General features: G+C 45.4%; 1 protein-coding gene across 4 annotated transcripts in view; it reads left to right on the forward strand.

Moving 5' to 3' along the window:
- Positions 1–19,027, forward strand: part of BMPR1A (bone morphogenetic protein receptor type 1A) — a 66,454-nt gene extending 47,427 nt beyond the window's left edge. For all 4 annotated transcript variants that reach the window (XM_065407099.1, XM_065407101.1, XM_065407102.1 and 1 more), the window contains 4 exons: positions 255–552; positions 1,437–1,612; positions 13,306–13,436; positions 18,902–19,027. In XM_065407099.1, the coding sequence (XP_065263171.1) occupies positions 255–552; positions 1,437–1,612; positions 13,306–13,436; positions 18,902–19,027 (731 nt within the window). The remainder of the gene's footprint in view (positions 1–254; positions 553–1,436; positions 1,613–13,305; positions 13,437–18,901) is intronic.
- The last annotated feature ends 5,674 nt before the right edge of the window (positions 19,028–24,701 follow it).

Genomic DNA, 24,701 nt, shown 5'->3' on the forward strand with positions numbered 1-24,701 from the left:
TTAATGTTACAAATAACAGATCCTGACTTTTCTTCTTTTTGCTTGAGGACCAGCATTGTGACATCACATGAGGTTGAAACCTAAACTATAGCACTCCTGGTCCCCAAATAAGAAGTGATGGGTGTGTAAGGGGCTGTTGAGTCTTACTTTAAAATGAGTCTGCAGTTTTTTCATTTCCTGAAAAGTCTTCCAAGTAATGAATTATGTGGTTTTTATGTAACACTAAATGCTAACTTTGTTTATGCATTTGACAGGTTTTATAGCAGCTGATATTAAAGGCACAGGCTCCTGGACACAACTTTACTTGATTACAGATTACCATGAAAATGGATCCTTGTATGACTTCCTGAAATGTGCCACACTTGACAACAGGGCTTTGCTCAAACTGGCTTATTCTGCTGCATGTGGTCTGTGCCATCTACACACAGAAATTTATGGGACACAAGGCAAGCCTGCTATTGCACACAGGGACCTGAAGAGTAAAAATATCTTGATAAAGAAAAATGGAAGCTGCTGTATTGCTGACCTGGGTCTTGCAGTCAAATTTAACAGGTAGATGATCAAAGCCTATTAACAGTTGGTATCTTTTGCACGTATGTTGAAAGGCATCAAAGATCAAGTTGAAATAAATGAATTGAATAGTAAAATATATTACCTACAAAATTACTGTTTTGACTGTATTATTTAAAAATATGAAAAATTACTACAAAAACAATTGCTAATGTCTGAAGCAGCCACAAAATTTCACTTTCCCACACTAGTGCCAAAGAAACAGCAAGCCCTTGTCCAAGAATTGACATAGTAATTTCTAGTACAGTTTTTGTGGGTGTCTGGATAGTATGGTGATAGAACATTATAAATGCAGGTAATTTTGTAGAAATAGGTTGTTTTTTGTTGTGTTTTTGTAAAGCTCATTGTAACCTGCTCAGTGTGCTCAAAATGTTCCTATTAGAAATAAGAGTATTTTAGGTCTAATATAGGGGTAAAAACTGTACATGTAAAGCTTATAGTGGAATGCATGGGCTACCAATGTCTTGAAGTGGATATCAAATCCTAGAACACAAGAAAACTTCAGCATGAGTATTGATGTGTAGAACTGTGGATATTAGTAATGCATTTTGAGTCTTGAACATTTGGAATTGTCTGCCTCTGTCTGCTTAGTCATGTGTGCAGTTTTTTTTTGTTTTTTTTTTTTTGCAAAGAGGTCACATGAACCTTTATGTTGGGTATTTTATAATCTTTTTTTATTTAATCTGTCTAAAAGAAGCATAATATATTATAAGCTGTAATATTGGAAGGAGGATTTGAGAAAGAGATCGTTAATTTAATTATAGTTCATAATTTTACTTCGTACAATAATAATTGCATCTTTTTGCAAGACATCTGTTTCTTTGTACTGCTCCATAGTTCATTTAACCTTTATTATTTACATTTAGTGATACGAATGAAGTTGATGTCCCTTTGAATACTAGAGTGGGAACAAAACGTTACATGGCCCCAGAAGTCCTAGATGAAAGCCTAAATAAAAATCATTTCCAACCATATATCATGGCTGACATCTACAGTTTTGGCTTGATCATTTGGGAAATGGCTCGGCGTTGTGTCACAGGAGGTAAGCCTTTAAATCTTGTGTTTCAAAATTTATTTACAAAACTAAGTTTTCAAAAGAATTTACCCAATACCGCTAATCCAAGGACTAAACCTTCTGAAGAGGATGGAAAATACTTGAGTCCTACCGCTTGCCCTGTGTCTCAAGGGCAGGCACCCTGCATTTTAAAAGAACAAAACAGCTGTGTGATTCACTTAATTGTAACACTGTCAATCAACTGTCTTCTTAATTCATTTTTTATAACATAACTTACTATTTCTCTCTTGCTTTTTTTATACCTTCATACTGTGCCTGGTTCCACTCTACTCTTCCTCTTCTTTCCTATGATAGATGACTTGTGTATCTTTTTTCTTGCATTGTTTTCAATATCTATTTCCCCTTTTTTTGGTCTTATTCCTGTGCCTCCTTACCTATCTCTTTCCCTACATTGTATTCTCTATCTCCATCCCATATTTTCTGTCTTCTACTTCTTCCCAAATTTGCACTCTCTCTTTTCAAGAATTTGTAAGTTCTTCTTCAAGTGATGTCCTTGTGGGTGCTCCACTTTAGGTGGTTGAGTGCCCCTGCACTTGTAATCGGAGATTTGTGGTAGCAGTGCCTGGTTGGGTTGCACATGTGCAGTCCCAGTCTCACACTGCCGTAAGCAGTTAACTGACGCTGTGTGACCAACCCCCCCAACCCCCCTTCCTTTACCACCTTTGGCTTGAATAGGAGCATTCAGCAGTGCCTCATAGCTTAGTATTTTACCCCTTTTCCATTAGTTCTTTGACTAGCTAATTTGCCTTCCCAGTTTCTCCATGTTTCTTTTTTCTTCCAAAAAAAAAAAAAAAAGTTTATTTCTTTCCCTCAGTAGAAGCTAGTATTTTGTTTCACTGTTAGAGTAGTGTTAGTTCTCCCGTCATGGGGAAGGGGGAAATACTCCCCTCAGGGGCATGCCCGGTTCACTGGGCTTTAAACACTGCCTGACCTGCAGGCTTTCAGTACCTATTTCAGATGGACAATCTCAGTGTAGTCACTTTTCTTCCTCCTTCCCGGATGATATCATCATGCCTCCTCCCCCCCCATGAATGATGCAATCATGGAACCTGTCAAGCGCGTCTGGCAGACCGCTGCAACAATCGCTCCAACCTGCAAGAGGTCCGACAGGAAATATTATATCCCTGCAAAGGGAAGAGAGTTTCTTCTTCGTGTGATTGCTCATGTGCATTCCAATAGGTGTGCGCGCACGTCGCGTGCACAGTCATCAGAAGGTTTTTCCCCAGCGTACCTGTCGGGTCGGCTGTGGAGACCCCTGCAGTGGCGCCTTTAAGGCGGTGTATATAGGTCCCTGCCAACCCGCTGCCTGCTCAGTTCCTTCTTACCGCCAGTGACAGTCATTGGAGCAGCTCAGTCTCTTGCATTCACAAGTGCCTACCTAGTGGTGCCCTTTTCTTAGTTGCATATAGTTGTTAGTTCATTTTATATTAGTTGTAGATTAGTTGGACTTACTTCGGGGGGCTTCCCCCTCGTCCTAGTTTCCCCAGGCGCCAGGGCATGCCTCGGTCGCAGGCGTTTAAGGTGTGCGAGAGGTGCGCGAAACCTATGCCCACAGGTGATCTGCATGCTGCCTGTCTCAAGTGTTTAGGAAAGGGACATCAGACAGATAAGTGCCCAATTTGCAGGAGCTTCAGACCCAGAACTGAGAGTGGGACTATCGTTTGAAGCTCCTCCTGATGCAATTGGCCCTCCACCCGCAGCCGGAAGCGGCACCGGCATCCTTGGTGCGCAGCGCTCTGGCCTAAGTGCGGGATGTTCCGGTTCCGAGGAAGGACTCCTCCAAGGAGCACCGGCGCTGCTCCCCAACCCGTAAGACCAGTGCCACAAGGCGGCACCGTTCGCAGTCCCCGGTGCCGCATAAGAAAAAGAAGGCTGACAGGGTCATTTCCTCCTTCAAGAAGCTGCGAGGGGACTCAAGCGGGGTGCGTCCTCCGGTGGGACACCCACGGTCTGGGCCTCAAGACCCGGCGCCATTGACTCTGGCCCCAACGGGAGGCTCATCGAGTCCGGTGCTGATGGATTCCCCGACTTGGGAGGATTTGACGGAAGAGCTCGACCTTCCCTCCACGTCGGACAACCTGTGAGGCAGCGCAAGACCTCATTGCCATGATGGTGCAGGCCCAGGCACTGTCAGCAGCACCGGTGGCGGCACTGGCTGCAGTCTAGCCCGGCACCATATGTGGCTCCAGCACCTTTTGCAGCACCGATGGCGGCACCGCCTCTGGTTCATCATCGTGGCAAGCCTATGATGTTACGGCGCTGCCCACCATCTCCCTGGTACCGCTCCCTGGTGCCATCCGGCTCCGCCTCCCGTGGTCGAGCACCTACTACTCGTCTGAGTCAGACGCTGAGTCTCTCAACACAGCCACTACTGGTCCCAGCACCACAGACCAGTGGAATCATTGGTACCGGCGATCGCCTGGCCATCCCAGTGGCAGGGCTCAGTCCAATGGCCCTTTTGGTCCCCTTAGGCCTACCACCAGGCTCAGGGCTCCAGGCTGGCATCGGTGGCATCTGCACCCTGTGCCGCCCCCTCAGCAACGTCGCTGGCTCACTACACCCCCAGGGCTCCTGAGGACTCCATACGAGACAGGGACTGTCGGCTGTCATGCTCAGGCACAGCACCCGATCCAGCGCCATCAGTGACACTAGAGCCGCTTCCAGTCATGGGAGGCTCCGAGGTACCTGACCCAACCACCAGAGAGCTGGAAGGGCAGGAAGACCCTGTCCCACGGGCCTCCTCCTGTTCCTCGCCAGACAAGGCAGTGGCGGGCACCACCACCACCCTGCCAGCGATGGACACCAAGGGTCACCAGGACCTCCTTAGGAGGGTGGTCCTAAACCTTAATCTCCAGGCAGAGGAGGTCATGGAGGAGTCTGACCCAGTGGTGGACATCCTTACCCTTTGAGGGTCCTTCTAGGGTGGCCTTGCCCCTCATAAGAACGATCCAAAACACCACTAAGGTGCTTTGGCAGACTCTGGCTTCTATACCTCCCTTTGCTAAAGGGGTGGAAAGATGGTACTTTGTGCCGCAGAAAGTGTACAAACACCTTTTCACCCACCCGCAGCCGGGGACTGTGGTGGTCGATGCGGCAGACCACAAAGAGTGGCAAGGGCTGCCGGGTCCCGCACCTAAGTCACGGGATGCTAAGAAGCTTGACCTTTTCGGCCGAAAAGTCTACTCAACTGGGGGGCTCCAGCTTTGAGTGGCCAGCCAGCAAGAGGTCCTCAGCTGCTATGCTTTCAACTCTTGGAGCTCGTTGACGAAGTTCCAGGAGTTACTCCCGGCTGACTTGCGCAAGGAGTTTAGCGCGCTCCTTGAGGAGGGCAGGGTGGTCTCTAGAACCTCCCTCCAGGCCGCACTGGACGTGGCGGACTCGGCAGCTCAGACAATCGCCACCGCCATCACAATGAGGCGCAGCGCGTGGCTCCAGATCTCAGGGATACCACCTGAGATCCAGAACACTATACAGGACCTCCCCTTTGACTGTGCAGGCCTGTTCGCCCAAAATACGGACTCTCACCTGCACAGCCTTAAGGACTCGCAGGCAACTTTGAAGTCTTTGGGGATCAATACCCCAGCACCTCAGAGAAAGCTTTTAAGCCTCAGCCCCCGTCCCACTTCTACTCTGGACCTCCTAGGCGAGACTCTCCAAGGAGACGGGGCAGAAACAATAGGAGGCGCTCGCCACAGTCCTCCTCAGGCCAAGGCCAGGGTTCAGCCCCCTGGCCCGAAGCCAAACTTTTGAAGATGCGCCCGAGGACGGAGCATCGGTTTCAGTCTCGGATCCTTACCCCCCCCTTTGTGAATCGACTCTCCTGCTGCTACCGTTCTTGGTCCCAGATCACGTCAGATCGTTGGGTCCTCAGCACGGTAGGGGCGGGATGTTCTATCCAATTCTGTTCCCTCCCACCCCCCTTCCCCGTCCCTCTTCAGGGACCCTTCTCACGAGCAACTCCTCTTGCAGGAGGTGCAATCACTCCTCGCTCTAGGGGCAATAGAGGAGGTTCCTCAGGAGTTCAGGGGCAAGGGGTTCTACTCCTGCTATTTCCTCATCCCCAAGGCCAAGGTGGGCTCTGGCCTATCCTGGACCTGTGAGATCTCAACACATTCATAAGGAAGGTGAAGTTCTACATGATCTCTTTGGCCACCATCATTCCTTCCCTGGATCCGGGGGACTGGTATGCCACCATCGACTTGAAAGATGCATACTTCCATATATCTATTATACTGGCCCACAGACGATTCCTGAGATTCATAGTCAGTGGCCAGCACTATCAGTTCAGTGTGCTCCTGTACGTGTTCTTGGCAGCCTCCTGGGTATTCACCAAGTGTATGGCGGTCATGGCAGCCTTCCTCCGCAAACGTCAGGTGCAAGTATTCCTGTACCTAGAAGACTGGCTTATCAAGGCCGAGTCCCAAGCACGGGCCGCAGAGCATGTGTCCCTGGTCCGGGCCACATTCCACATGCTGGGCCTCATATTGAACGTGCCCAAATCCACACTGGTCCCGACGCAGAGAATAGAATTCATAGGGGCTCTCTTGGAATCCACGCAGGCCAGGGCGTTCCTGCCGGAGCTGCGCTTCCAATCATTTACCGACATTATCGAGCACCTTCGCCGGTTTCCCACAACCATGGCCAGAAATTGCATGAAACTATTGGGGCATGTGGAAGCCTGCACATATGTGATGCAGCACGCCAGGTTACGCCTTCGGCCACTCCAGGCATGGTTGGCGCAGGTGCACAGGCCGGGCAGGGACCCGCTGGACACGATAGTTATCCTCTTCCCTCGCATCCTCGAGTCTCTCCACTGGTGGCTGCAACCACAAGTTGTTTGTGCGGGCGTACCCTTTGCCAAACCCCATCCTATGCTGTTGGGGAGCGCCCCTGGGCAATATCAGGACCCAAGGCCTATGGTCCCACACACAACTATTGCTGCATATCAATGTAAGGGAGCTGAGGGCAGTTCGTCGGGCATGCCAAGCATTCCAGGCCCGCCTGCAGGGCACATGTGTGTCGGTGCTGAGGGACAACACTGCAGCGATGTTCTATATAAACAAAAAGGGTGGTGCTCACTCCTCTCCCCTGTGCCGGTAATCCCTCGAGCTGTGGGATTTTTGCATCACCCACTTGATACACCTTGAGGCGTCGCACCCTCTGGGGGCACAGAACAAGCTAGCCGACTATCTTAGCCGTTCGTTTCACGGCCATGAATGGTCCCTCCGGCTGGACATTGCACACTCAATTTTCCAGAAGTGGAGCTCTCCCCACATAGACCTGTTCGTGACACGGAGCAACAGGAAGTTTTTTTTTGCTCCTTCCTGAACCACTCCCCAGGCTCCATCGCGGATGCCTTTCACCTTTCATGGACGGGTCGCCTGCTGTGCGCGTTTCTGCCCTTCCCTCTCATACACAGAGTCCTCAAGACTCGCCGGGACAGGGCTTCCTTGATCCTCCTAGCGCCAGAGCGGCCCCGCCAGCACTGGTTCACCATGCTGTTGAACCTCTTAGTGGACAGACCAGTGGCGCTTCCTGTCTGTCCGACCCTAATCACACAGGACCGTCTGCAACACGCCAATCTGGAGTTCCTCCACCTCATGGCGTGGAAACTCCATGGCTGAACCCTCTTGAGCTTCAGTGTTCGGACCCAGTGAGGGAGGTCCTGCTGGGAAATAGGAAACCCTCCACTCGTACCACGTACATGGCAAAGTGGAAGTGTTTTTCCATTTGGTCTCGGCAAAGGGGAACTGAACCGCAGCTAGCTCCAATTCTCCTGTTATACCTTAAGCAGCAAGGGTTAGCAATATCATCTCTCAGGGTACACCTTGCTGCCATCTCGGCCTTTCACCCAGGGCCATCGGGTGGGTCAGTGTTCGATAATCCCATGGTAGGCAGGTTTCTCAAGGGCTTAGACAGATTTTATCCCCAGGTACAACCGCCAGTTCCCCAGTGGAACCTCAACCTTGTCCTGTCCGCACTCATGCGCCCCCCTTTCGAGCCCATGGCAACCTGCCCTCTGTCATACCTCTCATCGAAAGTGGCCTTTCTGCTGGCCATAACCTCGGCCATAGGTGCCAACTTCTCCTGGCGCCGGTGGGTGCTCAACCCCCAGCCCCGCTCCGACTCTTCCCCTGCCCTGCCCCCTTTCCAACCCCTGCCCCAACTCCGCCCCCTCCCTGCCCCATTGGACTCCTTCCCCAAATTTCCGCCCCGGCCCCGCCTCTTCCCTGTCTTCTCCCCTGAGCGCGCCGCGTTCCCGCTCTTCCCCCCCCCCCTCCCACAACTTGTTACGCCACAAAACAGCTGTTTCACTGCGGCAAGCACTGGAGGAGAAGCGGGGATGCGGCGTGCTCAGGGGAGGGCGGGTGGGGCGGGAAGCTTGGCTGCCGGTGGGTGTAGAGCACCCACCAATTTTTCCCCGTGGGTGCTCCAGCTCCGGAGCACCCACGGAGTCGGCGCCTATGACCTCGGCCAGAAGGGTATCCGAGCTCAGAGCACACTGACTTCCGAACCACCATATACGGTCTTTTATAAAGACAAGGGGCAGCTACGCCCTCATCCTGAGTTTCTGCCTAAGGTTGTCTCCCAGTTTCATGTGAACCAAGACATATTTTTACCTGTGTTCTTCCCTAAACCCCATGCCAGTAACAGGGAGCGCATGTTCCATTCTTTGGATGTTAGGCGTACCCTAGCATTCTACATTGAGCACACAAAGCCATTTTGTAAGTCACCACAGCTCTTTATTGCAATCACAGAAAGGTTGAGTGGGCTCCCGATCTCGTCCCAGTGCATTTCATCATGGATCACGTCCTGTATCAGGACTTGCTATGACCTGGCTAAAATTCCAGCCCTTCCGCTTACGGCTCACTCCACCAGAGTGCAGGTGTCGTCTGCAGCATTCCTGGCGCAGGTTCCTATCCAGGACATTTGCAAGGCAGCAACATGGTCTTCCATCCACACCTTCACGTCACACTAGGCCGTTACCCAGCAGGCGAGGGATGATGTAGCCTTTGGCAGGGCAGTCCTGCACTCAGCAACCAGGTGAATTCTGACCCCTCCTTCTGGGGGAACTGCTTGGAAGTCACCTATTGGAATCCACATGAGCAATCACTCGAAGAAGAAAAAATGGTTATCTACTTCTCGTAACTGTTGTTCTTCAAGATGTGTTGCTCATGTCCATTCCAAATCCCGCCCGGCGCCCCTCTGTCGGAGTATTCCGGCAAGAAGGAACTGAGCAGGTGGCGGGTCGGCAGGGACCTATATACACCGCCATAAAGGCGCCACTGTAGGGGTATCTACAGCCAAACCGACGGGTACCGCTAGCGGAAAAACCTTCCTACGATCGTGCACACGGCACGCACACACCTATTGGAATGGACATGAGCAACACATCTCGAAGAACAACAGTTACGAGAGGTAGGTAACCACTTTTTCTTTTTTCACATCCCACACCAAGCTCCCTGGTAGTGGATGCTGTTAATGAAAGGGGCAAACAATCATATGTCATTAGCCAAATACAACCACACAAATTATGGCACACTATCCTATTTTATTGAATTTCTCCCTGAGGGGGAAAAAAAACAATTTAGTGCACTCATTTCCGAGAGCCAACTGATCACCAGGACGGCACCGCAAGCTGCCCTACACTCTGCAGATAGAGCAGCACGATCCACACCATGATCGTAATGAGGCGGCGTCCTGGCTGCATCTCTGTGGCTTCCCTAAAGAAGTGCAAGCAACAGTGGAGGACCTGCTGTTCAAGGGCGTCTCTGAAGTCCTTGGTATCTATACTCCTAGGACAAAGAGAAGACAAGGAAGGTATTATAACCCACAGAGCTTCCGGTCCACTCAGTTTGCACAGACACACAGGCAATACGAGCCACAAGCCCAGAAACAATGACCCCCAAGGAGACTATACTTGTCAAATCAGTCTACCACGTCTCATCAACATTGGTCGAGGGCCCGAGACCCCCCAACTTTCAAAACTGGAAACTCCTACCATCTCCCAGCCATTTGGAAACCGTTTAACTCCCCTATTACCCAGTCTGGCAATCTATCACTACAGACAGATGGGTGCTGGAGATAATTGAATTTGGATACTCCATACCCACCCACCCTTCCCTTCCCTTCCCTCTTCAGGGACCCCTCTCATGAAGATCTATTGCGACAGGAGGTAACCCACCTCATCCGGCTAGGAGCAGTAGAACTGATACCAACAAAATACAAAGGGACGGGTTTCTGCTCAAATTACTACCTCACACACACAAAATAAACAGGAGGATGGAGACCCATTCTTGATCTCTGATGGCTCAACAAATTCGTCAGAAATCAACACTTCAAGATGGTGACGCTGGCCAACATTATCCCAGCGTTAGAAAGAGGGGACTGGCTCTCGGCCCTTGACCTCCAGGAAGCATACTTCCACATAATGATTCACCCATCACATCGGAGGTTTCTCTGATTCATTCTCGGACCAGATCATTTCCAATACAAGGTCCTGTCCTTCGGTCTGTCAATTTCTCCCCGAGTCTTCTCAAAGGTACTCGCGGTAGTCGCTGCGCTCCTCTGCAAGAGAGGAATCGTGATATTTCCATATCTGGATGATTGCCTACTATAAGCAGCGAATTGACCAGCAGCAGTGGAGGCTACCCAACAAACAATGGGCCTCTTTCCGCAATTAGGTCTCCCCCCAAAAAAAAAAAAAAAGTCAACCCTCAGTGAATGAATCTGATTGCCACATCACTCAACAGCCTCCAGGTAACAGCCAGGACTTGTTTGGAATTACTGGGTCACATGGCCGCATCGACCTTCATCGCTCAACACGCGACATATGCAACATATGCGAACCCTACAAGCTTGGCTCCATACAACTTATTGCTCATGAAGACACAGTATAAACAAACGCCTCACAATGCCAAGCAAAGTAAAAGACTCTCTAGGTGGACACAACCACACAACGTATGCCTGAGAGTACCTTTCACCCAAGCCCCTCCTACATTGACTATTACGACGGATGCGTCCCTCATAGGTTGGGGAGCACATCTGAATTCACATTCTGCTCAAGGTCGTTGGTCCCGAACAGAAGCCCGCCCTCACATAAATCTGCTAGAACTCAGAGTTGTTCACAATGCATGCCCCACCTTCCTACCCATGATCAGAAACAAGACCATACAAATACTCATGGACAATTTGGCATGCATGTTCTACATAAACAGACAAGGAGGGTTCACATTCACATTCCCTGTGTGCAGAGGCCATGCGACTTTGGCAGTGGTGCATCCAGCACAACATCCATATTATAGCAGCTTACCTGCCCGGATGTCAAAACACTATGGCAGGTGCACTCAGCAGGAACTTTTCTCAGGACCACAAGTGGGAACTTGACACCAGGGTTCTCCACAACATAGTCAAACAATGGGGATTCCCCACAATAGACCTCTTTGCAATGGAGTACAACACCAAATGCCCGTTGTTTTGCTCCAGGGCCGGCATGGGCCATCACTCCTTGGGAAATGCGTTTCTTATCAAATGGAGGACGCTCCCCACCTATATGCCTCCTCCCCTGCACCTCCATTCCCTTTATGGCGTGAGTGCCTCACAAGATCAAAGCAGACAAGACCACAGTAATACCGATAATCCCTGCATGGCCTTGTCAAACATCGTTCCTCTACACTCTCAGAATGTCAGTGTGCAGACCTCAAACTCTTCCTCTCCTGCCTTGTCTCCTGTCCCAGGACTCGGGATGAACTCTGCACCCGACCCTGGAGACACTCCATCTCAAAACGTGGTTGCTCCATGGCTCCAGGGACCTGAAATGACATGCTCCAAAGAAGTACAGAACATTTTATTAAATAGTCACTGACCGACTACCTGCTGCACATACCTACACAAATGGAGACACTTTGATTCCTGGTGTCACATGAAGCAGACCACATCGGTATCTGCCCCCTTACCTTTGATTCTGGATTACCTGCATGAACTTAAGAGATCAGACCTATCTATTAGCTCAATCAGGGTACATCTCTCAGCCATAGCAGCTTTCCACCATAAGATACCACCAAACATTTTCTGAAAAGCCTCAACACTTCCACGCCACCATGGGACCTCAACTTAGTTCTCTGGGGCATCACCAGATACCCAATTCGAGCCACTAGCCACTTGCTCACTTCTCCATCTGTCAATGAAGGTGGCCTTTCTAGTCGCCATTACATCTGCAAGACGAGTGGGGGAACTAGGGGCCCTCATGGCTGATTCACCCTACACAGTATTTTCCGAAGACAAAATCACTCTCAGACCGCATCCCAAGTTCTTACCTAAGGTTGCTGCCTCATTCCACCTCAACCGACCCATCTACTTACCCACATTCTATCCTAAGCCACATAAGGATAGGCAAGAATGCACACTTCACATCCTCAATGTTCACAGGGCCCTGGCTTTTTACACAGATAGAACAAGGTCATTCCGCAAGTCCCAAAATTATTCGTTTCAATCATGGAACAATCAAAAGGAGATGCCATATCCAAACAGAGGCTCTCCAAATGGATTTCAGAATGCATCAAACTGTGTTACCAGCCACAGGACCTGCAACCCCCTATGGGGATTCACATGCGTTTCACCAGGGCAATGTCGACTTCAATAGCTTTTCTGAACAGTGTTCCCATTCCGGCCTATGTAGACCTATGACATGGGCCTCTACCCATACATTTATATAGCACAACGCATTAGAGCAGCCTGCAACATCTGATGCATTATTTGGACTCACCGTATTATCCTCTGTCACAACGTCAACTCCAAAGCCCCTCCCTTCCACTGGAGGGCACTCCTCTGAAGTCACCTAAAGTTGAGCACCCACAGGGACATCACTCGAAGAAGAGAGAGTTACTCACCTTGTGCAGTAACAGAGGTTCTTCGAGATGTGTGTCCCCATGGGTGCTCCACTACCCTCCCTCTGCCCCTCTACTTCAGAGTTTCACACTCATGCTTTGCAGTAGAGAAGGAACAGAGGGGAGGTTGCTCGCACAGTGCCAATTAATTGCTTGAGGCAGCGCGAGACGGGGACTGAGCATGTGCGACCCAACCAGGCACTGCTACCACAAATTTCTGATAACAAGCACAAGGGTGCTAAAACACTTAAAGTAGAGCACTCACAGGGGGACACATCTCGAAGAACCTCAGTTATTGCACAAGGTGAGTAACCCTCTCATCCTAATTTAGATTGCATTGTCTTGGGACAGTGATCTGTCTTTATATGTTCAGTGAAGTACACTTCTTGGATGTGGTGAACTAGGTGAAATAGGAAGATTACAGGCAGTCTTAGAATAAAGTGGAAGATATGCATGTATGCACTCATCTGTTGTAGGGAGTAGGTCTATAGTATGTAATAGGATAGATAGCGCCAAATATTAAGTGGGACTATAGGTAATTAAGTCAACATTTAGTCCTAAATGTCCACCATCAACTATAAATTTTCAGCAAATCATATTATGTACAATTCTGTGTTACCTATAGTTTTCAACCACTGATAAGTTTAAGTTGCTGACAAGAGAATTTTGTGTTAATTTATGCTTCTTCAGTTAGTTAGGAGTTTAGATTAGGAGCAGATTTATGGATTTAGTTTGTTCTTGATATATTACCCTGATCTTTCACACATATTTCAGGTATTGTTGAAGAGTACCAGTTGCCATATTATGACATGGTGCCGAATGATCCATCTTATGAAGATATGAGAGAGGTGGTGTGTGTCAAGCGCCTACGCCCAGTGGTATCTAACAGATGGAATAGCGATGAAGTAAGTACACCAAAAGGGAGAAATGGGAGGAGTTCAGCATTAGCCCCTAATATATAATAAGGGTATTTTAGTCTTTCCCAGAGTTTTCTGAAACTGAAGTAGAGTAGGCAACAAAATTAGACATTCTAATGTTTTGAGATATCTCTGACCACAATAAAAATACTAATGTGTGAGAACAACTGGTAGCGCTTTTACATGCCTGATCTTTTTATATACCCATTTGGATGGGAAGGAGAAATATCTCACCAGCAACCAACTGAATGGTCACATTCTCACCCCAAACCAATCTAGAGCTAGGCTTTAGTATTTTCCTGTGTTTTTGAATGGACCTACGATTTAATATGTCATTTTAATGCAATTTATCACACTCAACCTCAGTATATCTTTTTCTGTCATACTGGATATATCAGACATTTTCAACACTGTGGAATATGAAGTGATACTAGTGTGTTTGTAGACCTGAGGAGAGGATGGGGTAGATCATTAGTGGCCCCATTGCTTTTTCATGGAGAGATCTCATTGGTAGTGCTGCACAGTTCTTCAGGTGTCCTCTGCATGTTCCCACTAATGGGATGCACAGACCGTTCAGCCTGACCAATAGAACTCTAGCTAGAAGTGTTCGTTAGCATGTTCATGTGCCTCCCTCATCTCTCAACGGGGTCAGGGTCGGTGCTGCCAGCCTGCCCCCCACGGCAATGGTTGGGGGTCGAGGCTGCCGGCCTGCCCCGCAGGGTCGGGGGTCCCGCATATGCGGCCCACAATGATAAATAAGTTGAGAACCACTGATGTAGATCCATATACAGCTCTGATTACTTACATATTCTATCTTACTTCTTATTAGGGCTGTCAAGCGATTAAAAAAAGTAATCGCAATTAATCACGCGATTAAAAAAAATTAAGTGTGATTAATCATGCTGTTAATAATAGAATACCGTTTATTTAAATATTTTTGGATGTTTTCTACATTTTCAAATATATTGATTTCAATTACAGCACAGAATACAAAGTGTAAAGTGCAAACTTTATATTTATTTTTTATTAGAAATATTTGCACTGTAAAAAACAAAAGAAATAGTATTTTTCAATTCACCTAATACAAGTACTGTAGTGCAATCTCTTTATCATGAAAGTTGAACTTACAAATGTAGAATTATGTACCAAAAACCCCTGCATTCAAAAACAAAACAATGTAAAACTTTAGAGCCTATATGTCCACTCAGTTCTACTTCTTGTTCAGCCAATCGCTCAGACAAACAAGTTTGTTTACGTTTGCAGAAGATAATTCTGCCTGCTTCTTGTTTACCATGTCACCTGAAAGTGAGAACAGGCATTTGCATGGTACTGTTGTAGCTGGCGTCGCAAAATATTTACATGTCAGATGCGCTAAAGATTCATATATCCCTCGATGCTTCAACCACCATTCCAGAGGACATGCATCCATGCTGATGACGGGTTCTGCTCGATAACAATCCAAAGCAGTGCGGACCAACGCAAGTTCATTTTCATCATCTGAGTTTGATGCCACCAGCAGAAGGTTGATTTTCCTTTTTGGTGGTTCGGATTCTGTAGACACTTCAGATTCTTAAACCTTGGCTTGAGTGCTGTAGCTATCTTTAGAAATTTCACATTGGTATCTTCTTTGCATTTTGTCAAATTTGCTGTGAAAGTGTTCTTAAAACGAACAACATGTGCTGGGTCATCATCTGAAATTGCTATAACATGAAATGTATGGCAGAATCTGGGTAAAACAGAACAGGAGACATACAGTTCTCCCCCAAGGAGTTCAGTTACAAATTTAATTAACGCATTATTTTTTTAACTACCGTCGCCAGCATGGAAGCATGTCCTCTGGAACGATGGCTGAAGCATGATGAGGCATATGAATCTTTAGCGCATGTGGCATGTGTAAATACCTTGCGACGCCAGCTACAACAGTGTCATGAGAACGCCTGTTCTCACTTTCAGGTGACATAATTAAGAAGTGGACAGCATTATCTCCCATAAATGTAAACAAACTTGATTCTCTTAGCGATTGGCTGAACAAGAAGTAGGACTCAGTGGACTTGTAGGCTCTAAAGTTTTACATTGTTTTTGAGTGCAGTTATGTAATAAAAATCTACATTTGTAAGTTGCACTATCATGATAGAGATTGCACTACAGCACTTGTATGAGGTGAATTGAAAAATACTATTTCTTTTGTTTATTATTTTTATAGTGCAAATATTTGTAATAAAAAATAATATAAAGTGAGCACTGTACACATTGTATTCTGTGTTGTAATTTAAATTGATATATTTGAAAATGTAGAAAAACATCCAAAATATTTAATAAATTTCATTTGGTATTCTATTCTTAACAGCACGATAAATCACAATTTTTTAATTGTGATTTTTTTTGAGTTAATTGCATGAATTAACTGCGGTTAATCAACAGCCCTACTTATTATTACTTATTATATCTTAAAAGAGTTGGTCTCTGTTTGTCACCAGTCACGGTTCATCTTGTAGCAATTTCAGTTTACTATGTCCCTATGGATAGTAAATTAGTTTTTACTTGTGATGTAAAGATTCTTGAAATGTCTTAATAATCTATATCCACCGGTTAGATATCCTGTACCATCTTCGAATTTAAATATAGTGCTTACACAGTTAATGAAACATTCATTTGAACTGTGGGAATCTGTATGCTGTTCTCTTTATCTATTAAGACAGTCATCTTGATAGCTATCTCTTCTGCAAGGCGCATAAGTGAATTACAAGTGATAATGCTGTACCCACCATTTACTATCTTTCATAAGGATAAAGGAATTCTCTGTACACACCCAAGATTCTTATATTTTACTATAAATCTGTTACCAGCTTTTTTTTCCCGAACCTCACACTCAAGATGAGGAGGCTAGATTTCATGTGCTAGACGTTAGAAGGACTTTAGTTTTCATTTAAATAGAACTAAGCATTTTCAACAGTCTCCCAATTTCTTTATTTCTTATGAAAAGAGGAATAACGGGAGAGAGGTCACTGTACAAACTCTTTCAAGATGGGTAGGCTACGTATTGAAGTTTATAAGCTGATGAATTCCTGTCTTCATGAAGGAATTAGAGCTCATTCTACTAGATCAGAAGCAGTATCTGTGGCATTCGCTAGACATATTCCTTTAATATAAACATAAAGAGTAACAATGCGGTGTACAATCCACACTTTTACTAGGAACTACTCCTTAGACTTAAAACCTAGATCAGATGCAAAATTTGGCAATGCAATTCTCATTTTACTGGGATTCCATGTTCCCACCATCCTGGGTCAGTGTTACCGTAGTTAGACTGTCCTGTGAGTGGGAATATGCAGAGGATAGTCGAAGAAATGAAGGTTACTTACTTGTAACTGGAGTTGTTCGACATGGACTCTCTATATTCACACATTCTGCACACCTTTCCTCTCTGCTTTGGAGTCCTACTCTCAGAGGACCTGAGGCCATGGGAAAAGGACCTGAGGCAGCTGGCCGCCATACCCCTTTTATATCCTTGCCATGGAAGGTTTAATGTTCACTGATGGGAGGGCTGAGGGACAGACATGAGCGTTCCAGAGAACACTGCTGGCTAGAGTTCTACCATTCAGGCTGTGCTGGTCGGAGCATCCCATGAGTGGGAATATGCATAGTCCATCTCAAAGAACTCCGGATACAAGTAAGTAACCTTCATTTTCCTTTTTACTCAGAGAGATCTCATATAGAGTATCATTAGGTTTTGCATTGTTCCTGTTTTCATTGTGTACCTGAGATCCATTAGGAGAATTAGTGGTATTCTAGGGTCAGTATCCCAGAAGAAGGTGAAATAATAATGGGATTAAAATGCCCATTTATTAAGGGTAACAGTAGCTCATGCTGCATAATTTCCAATGTTTAGTTTGAAGGTAGTGCTAGTTCAGATATGCTGCTATATATTGAAGCCCCGAGCACTGGCAGGCAAGTCACACGGGACTGAAGCCCCGAGACCACCCCTCCCCGCTGGGCAGAAGCCAGAGGAGATGTGGGTGGGGGGGTGGCACATGGGTTTATGTGCTCCCTCCCGCCCCCCGATTTTTGCCATGGTTTGCTGGCCCCGCTTGGGCATATGATGTCATCGGGTTCACTCTCTGCACGGCAGCTGCTGGAGCTGGCAAGCTGGGAGCTGCAGGCATGGGGAGTGGCAGTGGCAAACAGCTGGGAGCTGCAGGGAGAGCCGCTGCTTTTGCTGCTGCCTCTCCCCATGGCGCTAAAGCCAGCGGCTCCTTCCTACAGCTCCCAGCTGTTTGCTGTTGCCTCTCCACACAGAGCTAGCACCTGGGATCTGCTGGAAGGGGCCACTGAAGGTAAGAGGGAGGGCATCCCACTGTTGTGAGGGGGGACACCTTTAAATTGTGACACCCCCCACACACTCAGCAGGCACCAGTCGTTTCTGGCAGAAGCCCCTAGCCCCACCACTGTGCTGCAGTGCAGAACACACACACCCTCCAATTTTGATGAGCTCCTTCAGCCACACTTTAACTGTAAAAGAGCCGCATGCGTCTCACAAGGTGCAGTTTGGCCATCCCTGTTACATTAATTTGCTGTTTAAGAGGCACAAAAATTTGTGTTCAAAATTTTGCATTTATTTTCAGTGTTCTTGAAATTGAGTAAACCTTTTAAGGTAGGGTTCCAAAGACTGTTGGCAGTCTTCAAATGTTTACTAGTCTCTTCACACATTCTCCCAAATTGGTGTGAATTACCTTACACTGTGATCAAGATTAGAAAATGCATATATTTTATTGTCTATTCAGCATTATGTGTAATAAAGATTCTCCCACGAGGTGCAGGGTTTTTTATCATTCTATGTAATTATGGGTTAAACAGGAGTATTTGGTCTTTAAATGGATATTATTGAGGCTGGTAGATAAATAATATGATCTACCTGTTTCAAATAGAAGTTATATGCATGCTATATTATTTCTTTTCCCACCCTGTCCGAGATTGTCCATTTCTTTTGGACATGCCCTAATTTCTCCCATTTCACTTGTCACCCAATCAGACCTTTTGTCATGACAACTGGTGAGAAACATTGGGTACACAGTATGACACCTCATTACTCTGCTATGGGATGTTAGCCTGACCCACTGAAACTTTATAGTCCTCTTCCATTTTTTAATTCAGGCAGTAAATTGAAATGTAAAAGAATCCCTGAGCTCTTATAAAACAAAAGAAAGAGCACCAGTTTGTTGTTGTGTTGTAACTAAGGCACACTTTCTAAATCAAATCATTGTTGGAGATACCAATGTTACTTTATTCAGGGGAAATAATTGTCAAAGGATATTGTAAATAAATCAACAGAATATTGGAAAAAAGTAACCTTTTTGGCCTACTAGCTTCACCAGTGTCCTCCTTAAAACTTGTGCCATTTCAACTGTCCGTCATTATTGTTTACAATAATATCCTTTTTGTTTTTTAATTTTCAGTGTTTAAGAGCAGTGTTGAAGTTAATGTCTGAATGCTGGGCCCACAATCCTGCCTCTAGACTTACAGCGTTGAGGATCAAGAAGACACTTGCCAAGATGGTGGAATCACAAGATGTAAAGATTTGACAGAATAATATAGTACTGAGGAGCAGAGTTGGACTCCTAGAACTTTTCACCCTGATAAGGGTGGGAACTAAGTGGGAAGAGGAAGCAACTGAGATTCAATCCACTTCCTCATCTCACTTTTACAGGCTGCTAATATTAAATCTTTCAGTACTTTGTAGAATATAATGCTGAGAGTCTCTGTACACTACATGCTACATATATGGACAGCCTTGTTTTAAATATGCGTATCATTTTTGTTTTAAGCTGCATTGAGACTTCAGTCACACTTAGTGAGTCTCCAGTGAAACTCTGGATATTGAATTGCTTTCTGTGAAAGCCTTAAAAAGCTAAATGGATTCAACAGAGATGGAGAAATATAAGCTTTTTGCCTTCTACCTGATAAAAACCTAGTTGGTTCATATCAAGACTTTTTGAAATAGCCTGTAGGTTAGGAATCTGTTTGAGATACTACTCAATTTAACAGTTCCTATGCCTTTTATGGGTCTTTTATGTGTGTGCCAGGATTCTTTGGCTGCCATTTGGGATAGATGATAATTTAAATTCACAGAAAGACTTATGGTCAGGGCCCCATATGTTCCCTGATTCCACAGTTTCAGGATTTGCCACAGAATTCATCCCTCGACACAGAATTGTGCTCCAGAATCTCAATTTTCATGTTGAAATAATTACATTTCTGTGCTGTTTTGGTTGCAAAGAGAACCTCAGAAATGTGAACAGTGTAAACTAATGTCCATCTGAGGGCTTGTCTACACGGTTCAGCAATGCGCACACTAAAGGGGTGTGATTTCTAAAGTATACTGACTGATCCATGTAGATCCTACTGGCACACACTATAAGTTTCCTAGGGTGCTTAATGTACATGCTGCTTGTTAACATGCACTAGGAAACTTTTTAGTGTATGCCAGCAGGGTTGTTGCAGGCCAGTAAGCGTGCAGCACATGAGTGCATTTTAGAAATCACATTTCTCTAGTGTGCATTGCCTCGCTGTGGAGACAGGCCCTGAGTCTGCAGAGAGCCTGAAACAGTGACTGAGAGGTGTGATCTGCCTCAATCATCTCACTTGGGGCCCAGTATGCTCCTTGATTGTGTGGTTGTGGAATTTGGCTTTTTTCAGGGTACCACAGAAGTCATCATTTTTGCTGTAGACTTCACCATTTTGCAGCAACCAGACCTTTGGCTTTCTGTTTTGTCTCTCTGTACTGCTGGGACCTGTCTGCAGCTGCTTCATGCTTTGCATCTTTCCCCATGAGAGGGAATTAAATGGATTGCACTGCATGCTCCTTTCACTATTCTATAGAACCAGGCAGGAGAGGAGGTCTGAGAGCCAGAGCTGGAGTCCAGTTTGCAGCTAGGGCCCACTCCCAGAAGTGCAGGCTGGGCAGCTAGGAAACTGAGAGTGTCATCCAAGGCCTGGGGAACTGAGATGAACCGCTGAAACTGACTGGCATGCATGAGGCAGGCAAAGGAGATTCTGAGCTAGATCACCCTGACAGCATCGTTACTGCTGGAGATCTACTGGGCCATCTAGAGGACACATTGAAAAAACATAATCAGATACTATCATTCCTGAAAATCATCGACGAATTGTAAATCAGTGAGTATTTTCAACTGAATCGGACGTGTGTTGTTGGGTATGGGAGAAATGGGATTGAAAGGGGTTTTAATGGAGGTACAATAAATTAACATTGCTGCAGGATTTGGTCACGGGTTGCTGTATAATATGCAGTGCTGTGCATATGATTCTGTACTGCAGCAACTAGCTAGTTACATGAAAGCCATTTGGCTTGCACAGGAAATCAAATTTCTGCTCCTTTTTTTGTTGACCAAGACAGGTTGATATAAAAGGCCAAAAAAACTAAAATGATTACTGTAAAGTTGGGTCATTAGTTATATACCATTAATTTTGTCACTGTTCGTTTGAAGTCAGAAAAAGCACCATAACTCAAATTTAAACTCCCAATGCTGTGAATCTTCTGAAGATTAAAAACACAGTATTGGAACAGTTCAGTTAAACCTAATTTAAGTGCCTCTAACCTTGTACTGTAAACCTTGTTCTAGATCATTTTAAAAAGGGAAGGTATTTATATAGTGTGTAATGTGCTCTATTTTAAAACACCTGGTCATAGGTACATGTGTACACACATGCTATAGCCCAGATTTGGAGGGGGAGGGAATTAGGAATAATGTTGAAATTGTTCAGACGTAGCGATTTCATATAAAGATTTTTGATAAGTTATCTGTCGTCTTAAAATGGGTACATGGAGACTGCTTTGAAATTGTGTTAAAATGTCTTTTGAAAATACAATAGAAAATGTAGCTTAATGAAGTTCCAATATGCATTTGTGAACAACTGCAAATAACTATCTAACATTGGGTTTTTTCACTTCTGTTCCATAGTTTGCAAAAAGTAAGTGGTCAGGCAAAAGACTGCAGTATTTTTTATTTTCTGTTGTGATGTACAGACTTTATTTAACAATGCTACATATTTTATAGAAAACTAGTTATCTCAAGGGACAATTCTTTTTTAAAATAAAGTCATTACTTTTGTTCATTAAAGCCTTTAAGTATTAATATGTATTCTGGTTGAACAATTCATGGGTGTGTCAAGTATAATTTTAACTTATTTGAAGACAGCGGTAGACAATAGTGTGCCACAATTCTTATGAAGAAAAGGGCTTTAAATTTTTTTGCCGTCCATTGCCAAGAAAGATATAAGATGAGGCTGAAGTTGTTAAGCATGTCTTTGTGCATTAGTTTGCATAGTACTCCTGGGGGAATTCTGTGCCAAAAATTAAAAATTCTGCACACAGTATTTTAAAGTTCTGCAAAATTCTGCATATTTTATTTGTTAATATAACACAATATAATCACGCTGGTTTCAATTATTTTGGTAATTTATTTAAACTACAATACAATGGATGGAGAATGGGAGTGGGGAGCATTGGAGGAAATCCCCAAGCCCCCTCTGTCTAGTAGTAATGTAGCTAGTATTGACCCTTTACTTCTAGTTATTAATCAACAAATATATGCAGCCATATGCTCAGTGTTACATCATAGGCAATTGAAGAGCAAGTGAGGGCTCAAACTCACAATTTATATTGGCTACTGACCATCTCCAGGAAGGTCAGTAGAAAACAGTTCATGGAGCTCATTTTGATAGGAAAATTTTTCAGTCAAAAAATTTAGACCAGTTCTAATCACTAAAGCATCATAAGCATTTATAAGGCCATACTGTCCGTTACAATAAGGCTTATTTACACCACTTTGGGAATATAAAGGAGCCTTAAATTTTTTACACCTGTTTTATACTCCTGGGGAATTTACTAAGAACAATGGGAACAATTCACTAAGCAGGCAGGCTGCTACATTCTACTCTGCCTGTGGGAACAGAGCCTGCTGCACATCTACCTTCTCAGAAACACCCCAAAGCCTTGCCCCTTCACGCCGAGCATTCCACAATAGCAAGCAAGAGGGACAGAGTGTCTCTTTCTCTCTCACACATGACTGCCCAGCCCTCCCGCCCCGGGTGTGATTTACGTCTCTACCAGCAGCTCTGGGCACTCAAACTAACCTGCTTGCACTGCTGGGGAGGGGCGTGTGACTGCTCTTGCGGCTTCCCTTTGCTTCCCCATCAGAAGTCATTTTTCTGTGGGGAAGCAAAGAAATCTGCAGGGGCCATGAATTCTGCGCATGCACAGTGACGCAGAATTCCCCCAAGAGTAGCACAGGTAGTTGGAAAATATTTGGCATGAGTAATCAAATCAATAATTTAGAATAAGCTGCTTCCACCCACCCATCGCCCTGGGTTTTTAACAATAAAAAGGAAAATATTTATGCATGTGTCCCATAAGCTTGCTCTTTCAGAACATGGAGTTTTTTTTAATTTAATCCATTCCTATATTGCAGTGGTTCCCAAACTTGTTCCGCCGCTTGTGCAGGGAAAGCCCCTGGCGGGCCGGGCCAGTTTGTTTACCTGCCACGTCTGCAGGTTCGGCCGATCGCGGCTCCCAGTGGCCGCAGTTCACTGCTCCAGGCCAATGGGAGCTGCTGAAAGCAGCGCGGGCCAAGGGACGTACTGGCCGCCACTTCCAGCAGCTCCCATTGGCCTGGAGCAGTGAACCATGGCCAGTGGGAGCCGCGATCGGGCGAACCTGCAGACGCGGCAGGTAAACAAACCGGCCGGCCCGCCAGGGGCTTTCCCTAAACAAGTGGTGGAACAAGTTTGGGAACCACTGCTATATTGGAATATTTGTATTCATCTCATAAAGTGCCATTTGAATTATACATCTTTATTAGCTATGATTTATTTGCTGACACTTAATCTTGGTGTGTTTTTCTGAAGTCTTTAAGGAAAACAGTTGGTGGTAGTCTAAATAAAGCAACAGAAATGTAAAAATGAAACACCATTTTTAATTATTCATTGATTTCCCCCCACCCCAAATATTTATTGCTTAAGTTTTTGCAAGGCAAAATGTTGGTGATACTGAAGGTATGTCTACATTACAATTAGATATCTGTGGCTGGCCCATACCAGATGACTTGGGCTCCCGCTCAGGCCAAGGGGCTGTTTAATTGCAGTATAGAGGTTTGTGCTTGGGCTGCAGTCTGAGCTCAGGGACCCTCCCACCTCGCAGGGTCCTAGAACCCAGGGGCCAGCCTGAGCCTGAATGTCTACACTGCAGTTAAACAGCCCCTCAGCCTGTGTCAGCTGGCATGAGCCAGCCATGGGTTTTTAATTGTAGTTTAGACATACTCTGAGTAAATACCATAACACTTTAAAAGGCTTTACAAAAAACACTTTTACATAAAGTAAATCCACTGAGCTGGGTTTTCTGTTGGGCGGGTGGAGGAGGGGAGAGGAAGAGGTGGAGGGGGACTTGCGCCTAAATTCTAAAAAGTGGTTGTCTAGTTGGGCTCCAAAATCTATTTTTAGGCACCTCAGTAAATGGCCTGATATTCTCAAATCCTGAGTATACAGTAAGTTTCATTGGCTCAATTGAGAAGCCGGTAGGTGCTCAGTATGTCTGAAAATCAGTAAATTAAGGCCCTAATTTAGTAAAGCACTTAAGCATGTGCTTAAGTCCTATGTGAAGTAACTTGCAAAATCAGGGCCTAAATATGTGCTTACGCTCATAGCTTTAGATATCAATTTCTTAAAATCTTGACATTAATCTTAGCAAATTTATTAATTAAAATATTTTTATACTTAACGTAGACTTAAGTCAAGTTGCATTGCCTTATAAGGATTCCAAAGCCTTTTAAAGGAGTATCAGACTCCTTCATCCTAAGTGAGTGATCATCTCATTTTGTTGGTCAAACTTACTTCAGTAATTATTTGTCAACCAGTATTTAAAAAAAAAAAAGGGGGGGGGGGGGAGAGGATGCCTGGCAAATATCTTTTAAATGTTATGTGTAGCGTATGCCTTGTGAACATGGTCTGTGCATTGGAACCAATTAAGCATTGCATATGGAGATTTGTATTGTCTAGCAGGTTCTATCTTGTTTTAGTTGGATGGAAAGTAACTTGCATCTTTGAGATAATTGAGGCCATTGTATTCAGTGAGAGTAAGGAAACATTTACGTTCCTGGTTAACTTGTAAATTCCTAAAGGAATATGATGTTTCTAGGAATGAATGCAGACTTGCGTTTTGGGTTTTACTGTTTGCTTATCTTA

The sequence above is a fragment of the Emys orbicularis genome, chromosome 7 (genome assembly GCF_028017835.1).
Source record: "Emys orbicularis isolate rEmyOrb1 chromosome 7, rEmyOrb1.hap1, whole genome shotgun sequence".
Lineage (NCBI taxonomy): Eukaryota > Metazoa > Chordata > Testudines > Emydidae > Emys > Emys orbicularis.